The sequence below is a fragment of the Haliotis rufescens genome, unplaced genomic scaffold (genome assembly GCF_023055435.1).
Source record: "Haliotis rufescens isolate VD_foot unplaced genomic scaffold, xgHalRufe1.0.p SCAF_6, whole genome shotgun sequence".
Classification (NCBI taxonomy): domain Eukaryota; kingdom Metazoa; phylum Mollusca; class Gastropoda; order Lepetellida; family Haliotidae; genus Haliotis; species Haliotis rufescens.
In genome coordinates this window covers 49458943-49475820 of record NW_025964334.1, presented here as the reverse complement: position 1 = coordinate 49475820, position 16878 = coordinate 49458943, and the positions used below count along the sequence as shown (strand labels likewise).

General features: G+C 37.0%; 1 protein-coding gene across 1 annotated transcript; it reads left to right on the top strand.

Moving 5' to 3' along the window:
• Positions 1-1673: 1673 nt before the first annotated feature.
• Positions 1674-16579, top strand: LOC124112143 (zonadhesin-like). The gene is made up of 8 exons (XM_046472121.2): positions 1674-1955; positions 6414-6578; positions 9649-9819; positions 10346-10492; positions 12112-12252; positions 12814-12956; positions 13687-13768; positions 14192-16579. The coding sequence occupies exons 1-8, from the start codon at positions 1883-1885 to the stop codon at positions 15148-15150; spliced, it is 1881 nt and encodes a 626-aa protein (XP_046328077.1). The 5' UTR covers positions 1674-1882; the 3' UTR covers positions 15151-16579.
• The last annotated feature ends 299 nt before the right edge of the window (positions 16580-16878 follow it).

Genomic DNA, 16878 nt, shown 5'->3' with positions numbered 1-16878 from the left:
CAGTATATATGATCCTGTCTACTGTTCCATAGGTAGCAAAATATAGACTTTTATTAACATATTGTTGTTGTTGTGGTGGTGTATAGTTGAACCAGATATCATCACAGGAAAATAACCATATGTAACATTTAACTGATTTTTGGCGTTTTCCTTCTGCACGTTCAGAGTCGACAACTGTGTTTTTATGCAAATAATTTTCTTTCACTGACCCCTGAATGTACATTATAATTGATGACATTGTATGACAACCGGAGAGGTATTGACATAAGTACTTGTTTACCAATCCAGCTTCACACATTCTGTGAAATAAATATGTTTAAAACAGGTATACAACCATATCCAACCAGCTGTTGATCACTTGCTTCATAATGGTATTAGACAGACAGACAATATATTCAGTGACAGGTCCACGGACCATAATACATTGATATGGAATAATACATGGTACTAGAATATGCACTGCAACGTCGAATTGAAATAAATGAAGTAAGTCCACCTTGTTTTTGAGAATGTAGTCCACTATACGACAATGCGGAATCGCTTGAGATCTGCTTGAACATCGACCGATTAAATGTTCCTTACATCACAGGCCCATATTGATATGATGAACTGCAAAACACCTGGAGACGAATGTTCGATGTCTTACTGTATACGCCTGACAGCAGATACAGTATCTCAAGAACACTCAAGTCTTGATGTCCACCAAGCAATATCCAGGAAACGGTTCCAACTGGTAGTCCGACCAAAATATTATTTTACTGTCATATCTGATGTCGTCAGGAAGCATGTACCACAAACTTTCCGCTTAAAGTTTGTGTTGTATGAACAACAAGTAGGTTCTATTATAGGTCTCAAGGCTGGTTTGGGTTTTGTGGAATGAAATAACCATTCCCAGAATTGTTTTAAATATTTTTAATAGAAATATATGCTTTCATGTGAAAAGCTTTCTTTTCGTATTTTGTAATCCGTAATAATGTACGTCTTTGTTCATCCATAATGTTTTCAGCAAAAAAATAAAATACCAGGTTCATCTAATACTTATATTATCACCTTTTTGCCACCTTTATATATATGTGTGTGTGTGAAGGGAGAGGGGGGATGTCGGTGTGTGGGTGTGTTGGTGTGTGGCTAAATATTGGATAGTCCTCTCGCGGTTATGAAACTGCCCGTACTGGCATCCTTGTTCACTGTCTGTGTGTTCACATTTCGCTCAAGTAGTCACGTGACAGGAATTCATCATTATTCAAAATGGGTTAATTCCGCCAAGAAGATTATCAGGACCATCATGTGACCCAATTTCATGGGCTTCCGTTGTTTTGTCTAACATGGTTGCTCGCGGGACTTGTAAATATATGTAAGTATTCCAACAGATCATTTCATCGGATCTTTTGAAAGATTCAATAAAATCGGGTTTTGTTCATTCAAATTGTATCATTTTCTTTGTAGAAATATATTATGAAAGTGCACTGTTACAACCAGAACAGTTTTTTGTCAGTTGCTGTAACAATTGTTCCATATAGAATAGAAACTAAACACTAAATAAACCCAATCTATTACAACTTGAATTCAATAGAATGGGGGGAGGGGGGAGGGGAACAAGGATAATGTTAGAGGAAAACGAGAAATATATATACAACTCTCTAATTAGGGCAGCAGAGACGTTTTGGAACGGCAGCTAAATACTCAGCTACTTGCGCCGTTTCCTAAGGATCGACATCCGGGGTGTTTGGCCTCCATTCTCATCGTCCCACCTACTTCCGGTATTAGCACGTGGACCCAAGCGACTGTTTCTCTCCAGCTACCAGTTACCACATACGCTGGACGTCGAGGATATATGTGACAGTCTCGCCATCGGGACAGCAGCAGTGACCACACCCTAATCATGCAGTTGTCGGAGGTGTTGTGTACGATAACGTTATTACTGTCGCTACTGGAACAGTCAGTACATGCACAAGGTAAGAACTGGCTTTAAGTTTCTATGTTATGCGAGCATGTTTCTCTATTTCAAATATCATTCAAAGTAGCAGGGTCAAGCAGACAAGAGGGAAGTTTCCCTGACGTCAGTAGATTAGTTTGTGAAGTATATATGTTTGAATTCATTTTATATATAACCTCGCCTTTATGTGTAATCGTTTTAAACTAATTTTTATTTTCAACTGTTTGAAATTATTTGGTAGTCTATTTTCCGATAATACATAGGGTCATCTTTTACCAATTAACCCCATCTGATGCGGACTATTACGAGAACCTCTTCAAAGTTGTTTCCACTTTTTATCTCCAAATAATGGCACGAATAAGCTTAATTATTAAAGTCTTCAAATCTTTCATGCATATAGAAACAATCGAGCACCTCTCTACCATACAAGCAGATATGATCATGTTGTTTGCATTGACCAAAAGAAGGTTTTTCATAATCACCCCTGATACCTCGTGTATTGTGGTTAACTATTCTGCACATCACCAACAAGCTCAACTCATCCTAACACCGTCAACTAGAAAATAATTGGGTTCAAAGTTCACTTCCGCAATCGACAACTTTTTGTCTCAATTTCAAGGTTGCGTCTGCGGGATTTCCTTTCCTGGTAGTACTTCATTATAGAGTATTTCATTTCACAAAACACTACACCATTACAGATGGCATATTGTTCGAATTGAGTATCACACGTCATTTAAGTCATGTAACCGAGTAGAAACATAGTTAAAAGGTGAACTCACTATATAAACTGCCGGGCAAAAGAAAGTATACACCCAGTTTGATGGTGGCAAAAATTGAAACAAACAACGAATACTTTTGGACGTTGATACCGGTATCACAGTTGGGTTTGAAGTGTTTTGGCGACTGTTTTTAGCCAAGTAACGTTTTGACAACCTTTGTATTTTTTCGGTCAAACACTGTCATTATCCGGGCAGTTGATAAAGATGACAGCACCGTTTTATAATATACACGTACACATAAAGGTAAACACCGTTATACATTTTCTAAAACAAGCCATTAATGTGTCTATCCTTTTGGAATTTAGGATGTGCAGGTAGAAATGGTTCCATATATGTTTGTCGTGACAAAGAAGGCCACACACTCATGCTTTACTTGACACATGAACATTTTATACATTTTCACGCCTGAAAAGGTTTGAGCACAGCTTGCAAGGACATGTAAATAAAAAGTTTGGTCCATCCGTTCCGAATGTAATGGTACGTTGATTGAGTAAAGCCTTCTCGTGCATTACTTCAATTCACGTCCTCTTCCTTGCACAACACGTGGTTCTAGTATCAAGGGAGATACTACAATGTGTAGGCATGGATTCATCCTTACTTGGAACTAGCTGTGATTTCGCTACACTGCAACACCTTGCCCGGAGATGGTCTGGAGACGAATACAGGTTTCACAAGGGGAGCATAGGTTCTCCAGATGAGCACATCAACTCTCTTGAATATCTCTCTGATACTGTTACCAGTTGTCTTGTAAAGAGACATGGTCGAAGGTGTGGACAAGTGATGGACAGTTCCAGGCCATGACTGACCATATGGATTTAATTCTCGGATGTTCCATAGCGTGTATGTGACATCTCGTTCAGTCGTTACCGACGTTGCTAGTATCCAGTAATAATTGACATTGTCTCACAAATGGATTTTCCTCCAAGAAGAGACATTATGATTTGATTATGATGTGTCCATCAATATGACAATCTTCGCCGTTTATGTCCTTCGATATGCATTGGACATTTGCTTGATGTTCTGGATGATATCCACCGGTGGCTGTGTAGACGATTCCTAACGGTTGTGGAAGGTTTCTTACCAATCTCGACTCTTTGTAATAGAAATTTTGAAGGAAAGGTTTTGTCTGATTGGATACAACTGACCAAGACCAGACATATCAGACACATTTGACACATTTGACACAATTGACAGACACCGATTGGGCAAAACATAAGACACAGACAGAGCACAAATTTGATACACTGACAGAACACATGTCAGACGACAACAGAGCACAAATTTGATACACTGACAGAACACATGTCAGACGAAGACAGAGCACATACTACGATATGAGATACAGACAGGAACTATCTCAGACACATATTGGACACAAATACTGGATATGTCAAATACATACAGTACGGAATATAACTGTTGACAGATGACAGCATAAATATATGAAATAGTACGTAATAAAACTGTTGCCAGGTGACAGCGTATACAGAAACAGTATGTAATAAAACTGTTGACAGGTGACAGCGTATACAGAAACAGTATGTAATAAAACTGTTGACAGGTGACAGAATATACAGAAACAGTACGTGATAAAACGTATGATATGTGGCATCAATTATATGTGAAACAGTATGTAATAAAACTGTTGACAGGCGACAGCATATACAGAAACAGTATGTAATAAAACTGTTGACAGGTGTCAGCTCATATATGTGAAACAGTAAGTAATAAAACTGTTGACGGGTGACAGCATATACAGAAACAGTACGTAATAAAACTGTTGACAGGTGTCAGCTCATATATGTGAAACAGTAAGTAATAAAACTGTTGACGGGTGACAGCATATACAGAAACAGTATGTAATAAAACTGTTGACAGATGTCAGCTCATATATGGGACAGTATGTAATAAAACTATTGACGGGTGAGAGCTTATATACAGAAACAGTACGTAATAAAACTGTCGACAGGCGACATATATATATATACGTGAAGAAGTCCGGAATAAAATTGTTGACGGGTGACAGCAGATACATTGGATGTGGGAACGGCGTTGATTAAGCTGCTGACAAACAAGGACGAATGTCCGTCAAGGCTCAGAGAGAACAAGCACCAAATGACTAGTTATCATCTTTCGGCACTCCTGACACTTGACAGGCGGAATCATAATAAACCTCTCTGCACTTACCGTTAGCTGCAAAACAGGAAGTTTTCCCAAGCAGGAAGTTTTGTTAAATCATGTCTTCCTTCCCCGTATATGGTATACACTCGCAGTTCACGAGCACTGGACTAGGGCAATCAGAGCCGTACTCATTCTAGATGAACGCCTTTGTTAATTGGTATATTGTCTTCAGTTTCTACATGTATAACCTTTTTTACGCAATATATATATATATATATATATATATATATATATTGCGTAAAAAAGGTTATATATATATATATATCCATATTAACTTCACATCACAATCCCAACTTTATGAAAAGGCGGTATTAAATAGACACACAGACAAATCTATTGAAACAATACGATCAACAGTGAAACAAGTTGCCTCTTGCTTGCTGGGTTATTCATTTCATTCCAATAGTTATCTCTCCTCAATACTTGATAAAAACTAATTATTTTACAGTAATCCGAAATACAATGTGAAGTGGGTTAACGCCTTCTGTGCTGAAGACGTATTTCCTGCTACTGGACTTCAGTAGTTAGGGACCGACTATTTTCATATTCTGGACGAGATGGAGCAACGAAATGATGTATAATTTTGCCTCAGGTTGTACTAACACAAACAATCTAGCAGGATTTCCTAAATAAGGCGCTTGGAACCACAACACATTATGTTTATAACCTCAACCATTACCAGTGGGTACAAAATATTCTTTTCCAGCAGCATTTTCGGGAGCAAATTCAGAAATGCATGATAGGTAATATTTACTGTACATCAGCGGTTTTACTTGAGGTCGGACTATCTACTTGAAATGAAACAAAAGCGAACACTTCCTCGTATACGTTCGTGTGTGTTAGCCCATGAAACAATGTTCCTCATGAAAGATTCACAGTGACAAAACACTCTCCACAAGACTGTATTTCCAAAAGTCAACTTTCCCTTTATGCTGAGCAATAGCTCCAGCCTTTGATGTCTACATTTCACATCGTTTGAGGTGCAGATGAGCATACTCTTTCTCCGAAGTTTTCGGAGAGCGACTCTTGCTCAGAATTGTTTGATCAAAGTTACATTCAAAGCTTCAGTTAACCTTCAAAAAGTTTTACGGTAGGTACATGTGTGTGGAGGACATTTCTTATTTGACTAAAATGACACCGGTGTGGCAGCATAAGCTCAATTTTTTGCGAACGCCTTGTATCATCACTATTTGATAGTGGTTCATAAACACCTGCTCATGGTATAGTCGGAATCGTACAACTGGGATTTCATATGAATATGGAAAGGGTTTGTTTTGTCACTTTTATGTATATACCATTCGCGATAATAGAGATATTCTATGGCATGATTATTATCACGTATGCGTTATAGGAATAGCATACATGTTATGGCATGGCATAGCCTATAATGTCCATCCACAGGATTGATTCATATATATCTAAATGTGTCCTTGTTATCCTTCTGGCATACATGTGGTGGGCATATCAACATGATATCAATACCCGCAGTCCGAGCCTTTGTTTTTACGGTGTAATAGGTAGGAAATGTCCGAAGCTATCCCTGCCAAATGGCCGCGTGAAGATGCGGGCGAGGGGGAAGTTTGCTTACTTCAAGTGCAAGAAGAGGTATACAAGACTGGGGGACAGGTTTGCTGTGTGCCTTCAGTCGGAGACCTGGAGCCACCCTACGCCAATATGTATATGTGAGTACACGTCTGTATAATGTACCCCTGACCAACACCAACCCTATATGTATATCATCGTAATCAGCCGCAAAAGAAGTTCGATGTGAATGTATGCAAAAATAGTAAAATTACTCGTGTTTTAAAATTAAAATCCAGAAGGGCCAATAACCCTATTCAGTTGGCACAATGAAAGACTGCTCTTGTTTGATGTGTTGGGCACAAATACACCTTTTATGGTTCAAGTCAAGTCAAGTAAAACATTACTTCTCCTGCAAACATTACTCACTTAGCCGAATCATATTATGTCATGCATGTCAAAGTGCATGGCAATGCATAATATCAGTTATAATTAGATTTATAAGAAAAGAATATGAATATCATATGATAGATAATTAATAACCAAATGGAGAATGTTAATACAGTTATTGTCTAAAAGTATTGATGAGATACCAGACACAAATTATGATGATACATCTACTTCAGCCAGTAATTGATGCAGGTTAATCATGTAATAATATTTCAATGGAATGAGATAAAACCAAATAAACAGTTATTGCGTGTAAAGAGGTTAAAATATTTGATGTGTATTTAGACATATATATATACACATAAATAATCTTGAAAACTGTTTTGATGAAAATGCTATATATTGTTAATTGCTTAGTATATATACTATATGATTCATGTAGATAATGATATTTCTTGTTTTCAAGTTAAGCATACTTAAGGGAGATAATCAAAGTTTAAAGTACTGAAGGGGATTATCTCACTGTAAAATTATTTCATCCATTAAATAATGTCAGATATTACCAAATTTTAAAAACGTTATCTTTCAGCAAACATATGTAGGTAGTGTTTCTTTTATTCCTTGGGTTATACCCATCCCAAAATTTACCCTCAGTAATGGAATATAATAGAATCTTTGGCAATTAGTTTTCTTCCCATAGTCTGTTTATACAATGTCAAAGTGGGTAAATAGTAGTAGGGAAGGGGAAATAATGATTTGACTTATCATCCCATTTTGTTTCTGTGCCACAAACCTGACAATACATTTAAATAATTTCTTTTAGCAAAATGTGTTTATATTATTCTAATTTGGACATGTAAACCAAATAATTAAAATCAATTCTACTGTCTAGACCATACATATCAAAATGTGTGGGGGTTTACTTATATGACTCTGATTAACATTAGATTTGTTTATTAGTGACATGTGTCTGATATGCCGTCTTCTAAAATACATATATTTAAATAAATTCTTTATCTCATCTTTTGATTTGCCAACGTTGATTTGCCTGTGGTTGTGTCACTCATGAAAATATCAACTTTGTCATATCATAGAATGAGATGAATAGTACATGTTATCATGGTTATTTGGCAAGAAAAACATGATTCCTCTGTATATCTTTTTAAAATTTATTGTCTTGAGAGAATTATGAAATTGTAAAACTACTTGATTTGATTTTAAAACAACTAAAGTTAAGCAGATTATTAACAATAGCCAAATATTACATAATATTAATATAACTATCGCACACAGTGAGCACAACTATCATATAACATATATTAACATGATTAATGAATAATACATTAGAATATATTTTTGTGCACAAAAGACATAATTGTAGTTCAAAAGTTTAAGACGTATGTGTACATGAGACATGAAGTCTACAAGAAGGAGTTCGAAAGTAAACATAGTTTGACCATATTGGCTTGACAAAACGCAATAGGATTGAGTAAAAGTGATCCACTTACGATGTCCTCTCCTAATTGGAATATCAAGACGTTGAAATGAAGTTTACACATGTTTGCCTTCATGAGATCAGTGATGATTTAGCTAAGGGGGTACCCATCTGATAGGATACTAAAAAAAAATACATCATCTGTTGAAACTTGATAATTAAAAAAAACAGAAGCAGAAACAATGGAGTTCACAAGTGTAATTACAGTATATGATATGATTAATAAAATCGTTTGTTTGTTATATTGTATTTTTGAACAGAATTAAAATTCAAAATATCGGTATCATAATTATGATGATTCCTTATCGCCCCAAAGAATTATTTTATAATTTCTTTTAAAAGCGTTTTGGGTGTAATGAGTAATTTGTACATTCAAAGAAAAGGTGACATTAGTTTTTACATGGAAAATTACAAGAGCAGCAACTTTGACCTGATAACTTTACTCTGTATAAATCAGCACTGATGTTACTACAGTTATGCCTCAATCTTGTCTGTAGTGTGTTAACATTATTTACCACACTCGAAGTAGTCATGAACCTTTGTTGGTTTCAAATGCGACAAAGATATTATTTCCTTCCTAATCATGGAGTTCCAGTAACGGATAGCACCTGGAGTAAAGGAGTTTTGAAAAGTTATGCGAGCGAAAAGTATAACTGTGTTGTTTTTACGGCGCAAATTATAGTTATAATTATAGTACCAGATGAAATGTTAAGAAATAATAAGTCAAACATATATGACATTGATTGTGATTACTATTTGCCAAAAACCAAGCTACCCTAAAAAACTCCCCTAACACTGAAGTTATTTGAACTCACACTTAACTTAACCACTAAATAAATACATGTAGCTTGGATGAAGGATGGATAAATTATTTTTCTCGCAATGCCGATATGATTTGTAGTAAGTGTGTCCTCATCTATAACTGCACTGGAAGTGGTGACAATGTGAATTTGAATTTGAAATCACAATAGAACCGCCAGACTCACTTGCTAAAATATTTCAGTAAAGAGATTTGATAGCAGCAGGACATCTTGTCAATGTACGAATCTGAGCTCTTGAATGCATACGATAAATATTGCCATTAGTGCATCGGGGCGGCCAAATTGTCCCAGTTCGTCTCGCCTGCTGCCTTGTTGACATCAGAATATGTGCTATGTGCTATCCGGGAATCGTTGTATGCACTCTAAACCTTGCTTTCAAACCGGAAGCGGCCATGTGTTCAACCAGGTCAAATGCATCGGTGTTAAAGTAACTGTCGTAATATTTAAATCCCCACCCCCCACCCTTCCCCCCAAAAGGAGAAACACAAACATCCGAAAGAAAATGCGTCTACTTTTTGTTTCCAGCACGCGGTTGTTCCCCTCCAAACCTAGAAGCTAGCCCTCGGATTGAGGTAGAAACGAGCTACAATGGCGCCCTTCTCAAGTTTACCTGTCCAGTAGGAACCAAACGCACTGGACCGGAAGTCATCACGTGCAACGGACGAGAGTGGAGTGAAGACCCTCCTACCTGCGACAGTAAGAACAGTGGCATTTTTCATACACCCAGTTCTGACGCATTGTGCGTATACTGGAGTTTATACACGGGTTTTTTCTCCAAGCTCTCAATGAACATGAAATGGGAGTTCAGTTACAGCTTGCAATGCGTACAATGAATGTTTAATCTAAAATTTCCCCATATTGACTTCTTTATCTAGAAATTTTAAATTGTTGCCTGCTTTGAATTGATTTTGATTTGCCTTTCAAGCTTTCCGGACACACCCTATTACATTTTTCATACTGCTTTTCATGACGTAAATTCACTTGCATGTACCCTTCACGCTGTCACTGACGACGATTACTGTGCAAGTGATTGTATTATCGCTTTGCATACCCTGGTCATAGGCTGGTATATGACCTGCACCATTTAGGGTTTTTCCACGAGGTGATACCTCAAATAATGTTCAAAATAATTGTCTTTTATGATCACGATCTGTCATCTTGGTGTATTTAATATTTAATATATATGTGAAATGCTTAAATAAGCAAATTGCTCTCTGGTTAGGTGGCTACACAATGGAGTGTGACTTTGAAGACGAGGGAATCTGTGGGTGGAGTCAGGATACCTTTGACAACTTTGAATGGACGAGAATGTCTGGGACCACGCCCACAATGAGTACAGGACCTCCCGGAGACCACACCACTGGCTCAGGTACCAACTGTGCATGATCCCTTTAAACTGGATGGTCACACTGTCCGACCAGAATGAAATATACTCCTACTCAAAGAACTCAAATTGTTACCATGTTCTTGTTTATCACATTGTGATTTTCTGCCACATAACTCGCATTTTCCTTAAAAGATTTACATCAACTGGTGACTTATTTTGCCTTATGATCTACTTCATGCGTTTTATAAAGATCAAAATGTCCAAGTCAAATGTACTATTATGTGCAATGTTGTGAGGTGTACAGAAGCTTTCTTTTGACACATATATGCATTGACGTATATTAAGTCATTTACTCGATACCATTAAATGTCTAAATTAATAAATGAAATAATCAATTTAAATATAAATGCCACTACAGGAGGCGAATCATTTATAATGGTATAAAAAAAGGAAAAGTTCCCTTGGTCCAATTGTGATCGGTTGGAACACCTGAATCAGATTGACCAGAACGGAAGGTTCCCGTTTTACATTTTTTGGTCAACGATCTGGTTATATCCAAAACTATATTCTCATAGATTTATAAAACTTAAAGAGTAAAAGATGTTTTTGTGTGGAGTTATTGAACTATTTCATGCATCCTAACCTTCGAATTACTTTGTTTAAGCAGTACTTCACATTGAGTAGATGCTTGAGTTAGCCAATTGGTAAAAAATTCAAACGTATCGATAATAGTGTCACGATAGTTCTGTTACTTGGGGTAATTTCCCACCGTCACAAATTGCATAGTATTTAAAAACAAACTATGTTATGTAATACCCAACAATATATATATAATTGCTTTCTTCATATGTTAGGGGCGGTCGGGTAGCCTAGTGGTTAAAGCGTTCGCTCGTCAAACCGAAGACCCGGGTTCGATTCCCTACATGGGTACATTCCCTACATTCCCTACATGTGTGAAGCCAATTTCTGGTGTCCCCAGCCGTGATATTGCTGGAATGTTGCTGAAAGCGGCGTAAAAACATACTCACTCACTCATATGTTAGTTCTAGTACATAATTATCCTCGACATGGCCCGTTCAGCTGACTTAAAGAATGTAACAGCTGGTGGCTCTAAGAATTTGTTTATGTCCAGTTGATATCGAATACGAGGCAAGATTAATAAACAAATACTAGTAGTAAAGACATAGATAAGTGAAAGGATTAAATAAATATGTTATGAGCAAACACAAAACAGAAACGACTTCGAAATGTAATTGTAAAGTTGTAAGTAGTCATGTTTGTATTCTAATGTGACCTTGCCCTTGGCATCAGATGATGAAGGCGTGAATTACTCCCACGCACTGCTGACACACACGGATCCATACTCCTTCATCACATGAATAAATGCATGGATGCATAGTGCATAAGTCCTAAATTTTAGAAGTACAGATTTATACGCTCTCTGCATCCTAGCATTCATTCACATGAAGAAGGAGTACGCATACACTCTGAAACGTTGTGTTCTTCATTATAAAGAAGCTGACACCCATAAACTATCTCTCTTATAATATTTAGGATGTTCCCTTTGTGATGGACATTAGAACGTTGTGTTATTTAGCCATCGTGTGATCCACCCTGTCTATGTTGTTCAAACTTATCGATTTGTGTATGTGTACCTCCAGGATTCTACTTGTTTATTGAGAGTTCGAGTCCAAGGAAGGCGGGAGATACTGCTCGGCTTATCTCGCCCGCTTACCCGCCCACGCTCCGGAACATGTGCTTTGAGTTCTGGTACCATATGAAGGGACCATCGGACGACGACGGTGAGAGTCTCCGGAAATACTTCCATAAATATACGTTTTAAGTCGATTATATTGAAATTGTTTTGTTGTTTATGTAAATGAATATACTAAAATATGTATCGAATCAATCAAAATCGAAAAATTAAAGCTCTACAGATGAGTGATCAATTTAGTTATACTCGGTACGATATGAATTTCGTTATATAACAGTTTAATTTGGGAGAAAATATCAAAGCGATTGAAATCTGACCATTCATGTTTATATTGCAAGCCTATGTTAAATGTAACCTGGCCCAAAGGACTGAGGCCTTGACATTCGGTGTGCAAAGTGGTGCCTCTTAGCCACATCATACCAGTTCTCGTGGATTTCACGTGACAGAAAGCCATGATGCTGGGTTCGAATCCAACATTAGAACTGATTATGGCTTCCATTAGATTGGATTTATGTCTTCTACAAACTGACACGCGCTGATAAAACGAAATTCTTAACAGAACGGCGTTAAACCAAACTCAATCTCTCACTCACTGTAATAATTGCTACACATTAGGCTGACAATTGTATTGGGTAATCAATGTCCTCAGCTGTGGGAAGCCTGGAGGTATACATCCTACCCACTTCAGTCAGCATAGCGGAAATCGATCCCGAGTTTTACCTAGACGGGAATCAAGGAAACGAGTGGCATCGCGGACTTGTGAAGATCCCTGACCAAGACGAGATATTCAAGGTAGAACTTATATGATGATAATAACACAGCCTCAGTCCTATCCATTTATTTATTTTAATCTGGATATAATAAGAACAATAATAATAACCTTTTCCATAATCATACAAAATCTAAAAGCAGAGTCTATTGTATGATTCCTACTATGTCATGATCATGTATTTATTCTCGAAAGAGGAGCGTATCCTGCCCCACAGGTGGCCCATATGTCTCCTATGTGCGAATAATATGCTAATACATGAAGGTTTATTTTGTCCCTTATAACCATTAAAACGTCGCTATATAAGTGCAATAATCTTGGACGCGACGTTAAACCCAATTTCACCTCACTATAACCATTAAAATAAATTTGCAAGTATCCATCAATTAACAGGAATGATAAGTTATCGACTCTTGGTGAAACTTCCTTGGCGTCATTAGATAAAATTTGATTTTATAATATCAGTGATATGTTTCATTACTTTCAATGCAAATTGTGTGGGTGGCGGGTGCTGCCCTGAGAGAAGGACATGCTTTACTATTTTCGCCTGTCGTCATCACTCATTTCCTAGATGCATTCATATAATTGTTATCACTGTTTTGCATTTTTAGCCCAATGGAATCTGTTCCGGCAGATAATCAAGACTGAATTTCTTTTCTGGCGTTGACCTGTTGAACATACATGACATTTAAATATTTTTTATTCTTTTGGATGGATTGTTATCTGACGTCGCCATTATGTTTTCTCACATAGATCGTGATAGTTGGCACAAGGAAAGAGGCGTTTGTCAGCGACATTGCCATTGATGATCTCCGCATGTACAACTGTTCAGAAGGTACGTTATTCCCGTGTGCATAAAGATGAACAAACCACTGTACTCTGACCATACAAGTCTTTCTTCATCATAGTGTGCGTTGAAAAGTGTTCGACCAATTGTCAGCAATAAATACCACAAAAGAAATATAATCTAAATATTATTGAAACAAAAAATGAAATCTTATATCGTATTGATTTATTGAAAGTTAATTAAATAAAAGCATGGAGTTTAGAAGTTAAAAATAATCAGATGAACATTGGATTTAGAAGATAACCCAGCTTGTATGACGCATTCCTTTTTTTACATATTTTTTCACTTATTGATCTTCTAACTCCTATAAGAATTATAAGTCATCTCAGGAGACAAATATTGTTGAATATGATCCTATATGTTCCACGGGTAGCTGTTGATAGTTGATTGAATTGATCCAATTTCATGCAGTGACTACAACGACGATGGCATCAACAACAACAACAACACCAACAACAACCACTGTGACTGTAACGACAAGTACTACCGACAGCGTTGTGACTGCAGGCCGTGTCAGCTCCACAACATCTGCCAATAGTACACGTGAGATGGCCAAGAACGTCACCACAGAAATAGTGCCCTCTGTTAAAACGACTTTGCCTGTACCAGCGACAACGACAGCTAAACCTATGACAACTTCATCTGTGGCTCCGATTACTACAACTGTTTTGACTACGTTACAAACAACACCTACAACGACAAGCACATCAGCAACATCTACAACTTCTACCACTACGAAGATGACAACACCGCAAAGACAAACTTCGACAGTGAGATTTTCAGCGAAGCTCTCTACCAACACAAAGGCTCCAACTGTCTCAATGACGTCATCTCCTGCCATATCTACAACTACTGCGCCTACATCTACACAACAGCCAACGTCAACTTCAACATCTTCGGCAGTGACATCAGTCTACAGTTTCACCAGTGAGGCCCAAACCAACGCAACCAATCGGAATGTCACCGCTCGCAAAGGAGAATCTCAATACGTCACGCATGGTCTACAGTCGACGTCACCACGTCCGGATGAAAATTTTACGTCATCAGGTGACGATGACCTTTTTACAGGAAATGACATCAATACGACACCTGCTACTGTTAAAAACATGACGTCAGCAGCAGCAGCAGCAACAACATCAGCCGGCATTCAAGCAGTAGCAGATGTAAGGAACACTAAGAAATCTACAGGAGGAGGGGTTATGCCCCTTATTATCGGGATCTCTGCTGGGATTGTTTTGGGGATGATTGTGATAGGCATCCTTGCTTGGCTGTGGACCCGCAACCAACGGAAGAAGAAAGAACAGGAAGCTGCAGAAGATGAACTGAACATGCTCACAACATCAGATGCAGCGAGCTATAATTATAATTAATATTAAGTATTAAAACATAAATTGAAAGTAAATTTTGTGTTAATTGGCCATTTAATCCAAGTGGTGTTTGGACTGAAAAGGTTACTTTAAGTGTGTCGTCCTTCTACGATATCTTTCATCAATTGACTTTGTGCGAAATAGTTGGTAAAGTCTAAAAATTAACTTCGCCAAATCTATCGACTATTTTAAGTAATGTACAGATAACTCAACATGAGATTTTGTGAAATAGATAATAAATTACCCTAAACAATACATTGAGTACTTAGGAATATCTGGGGTATTCAGTGAAAAGATAACATTGACTTCGTATATGTTTTTGCAATGTGTGTCCGATATATCAAAATACCACGACGACGGTGTATCATTCACCTCTGTTGGGAAAATGTCTGGAAAAAATGCTCTAATCAAACAAAATGACAAAGCGTTAACAAAATATTGCATGTGACAGGTATTCAAACGTTTTGTTTACACTTTGAATTTTCACGAACTTCTTAATCGTTGACAATGGTTATGGTTGCAAACGATATGATTACCTGTTTTCATCAAGATGATTGTTTTCAATGGAAACTGATCCCAAAGTCAAACGTTTGGCATTTGTAAATATATATATTGGATTGTGGATGGTGATGCAACAAAATAAAGATGTGCTTCCAGTAATAGACCTTCGTCTTCTCCCCTACCCGATTTGCGTTCGACCATAGTGTAGTATTTATCTGAGATCTGCAATACTTTCTTTGGAATTTGGATTTAGAATTAGCCAATACTATTGAAATACCATTGGATGTATGACATGTATTATATGATATCTATGAAACAAGAATCGTTTCCCTTTTTTCATCGTGTTTTGATACGTTTCTTGCAGATAAAGCTTACGAGGAATTGAATGAAGCATAACTGTAGCAGGGTTTAACTGGTGAATGTTTTCGTGAAAGTGTATTTGGCTGTTAAGTATGATTTGAAACAAAAATTGAACTAATAACTTCTATACACACACGGTGTAGTGAATAGAACGTACTCTTAGTGGTATGCGTTTTCGTGAAATACATTACATAGCAACGAACATATGTGTTTGTTCGAAGCAATAACTTTCTATCGGCTGATTATTATCATGCTAAATATTAATAATGACTTCAATGAAACAAAGTGTGTACAGGTACAGACCTGGAGCATGCTCTCCTTGTTTTATATCACTCTGTGTTTCATCCTGAATGTCATATATAGAGGATTCATCACGAGTGTTTTTTAATATGGGAAATATCAACCGAGTCTTAATTAATCGGGATTTGCCGAGCCTTTAAAAAGACGAGTGATGAATTCTATTTATCATTTTCACATTTTTGCTTCCAAATTAAGGAATAATTGCATTAAACATTAACATCAGCAACTTGTCGAAATCTTACTTATAGATCGTGCGTAGTGATACATGTTTTCCATAGCCATGTAAACCAAAATAAACAATTCGCTGAGAAAAAAAGTTCCTCGGATTATTTTAAACAAAATACGTGAACAGACTTTTGCAGAATAATTGAAACTTTAATAACGGTAACAACAACGATTCTGTGTAATCTGATTATATCTCTGGTGTAACTTCACTTATAATATATAGTTTCAAATCAAACCGCTCGCTCTTCCGGTTATCTAATTTGCATATCTAATTTGCATACTTATGTCATTGGGGTATGACATACATGTTTTTTTATGTCATAAGCTTATGTCATGGATAAATGC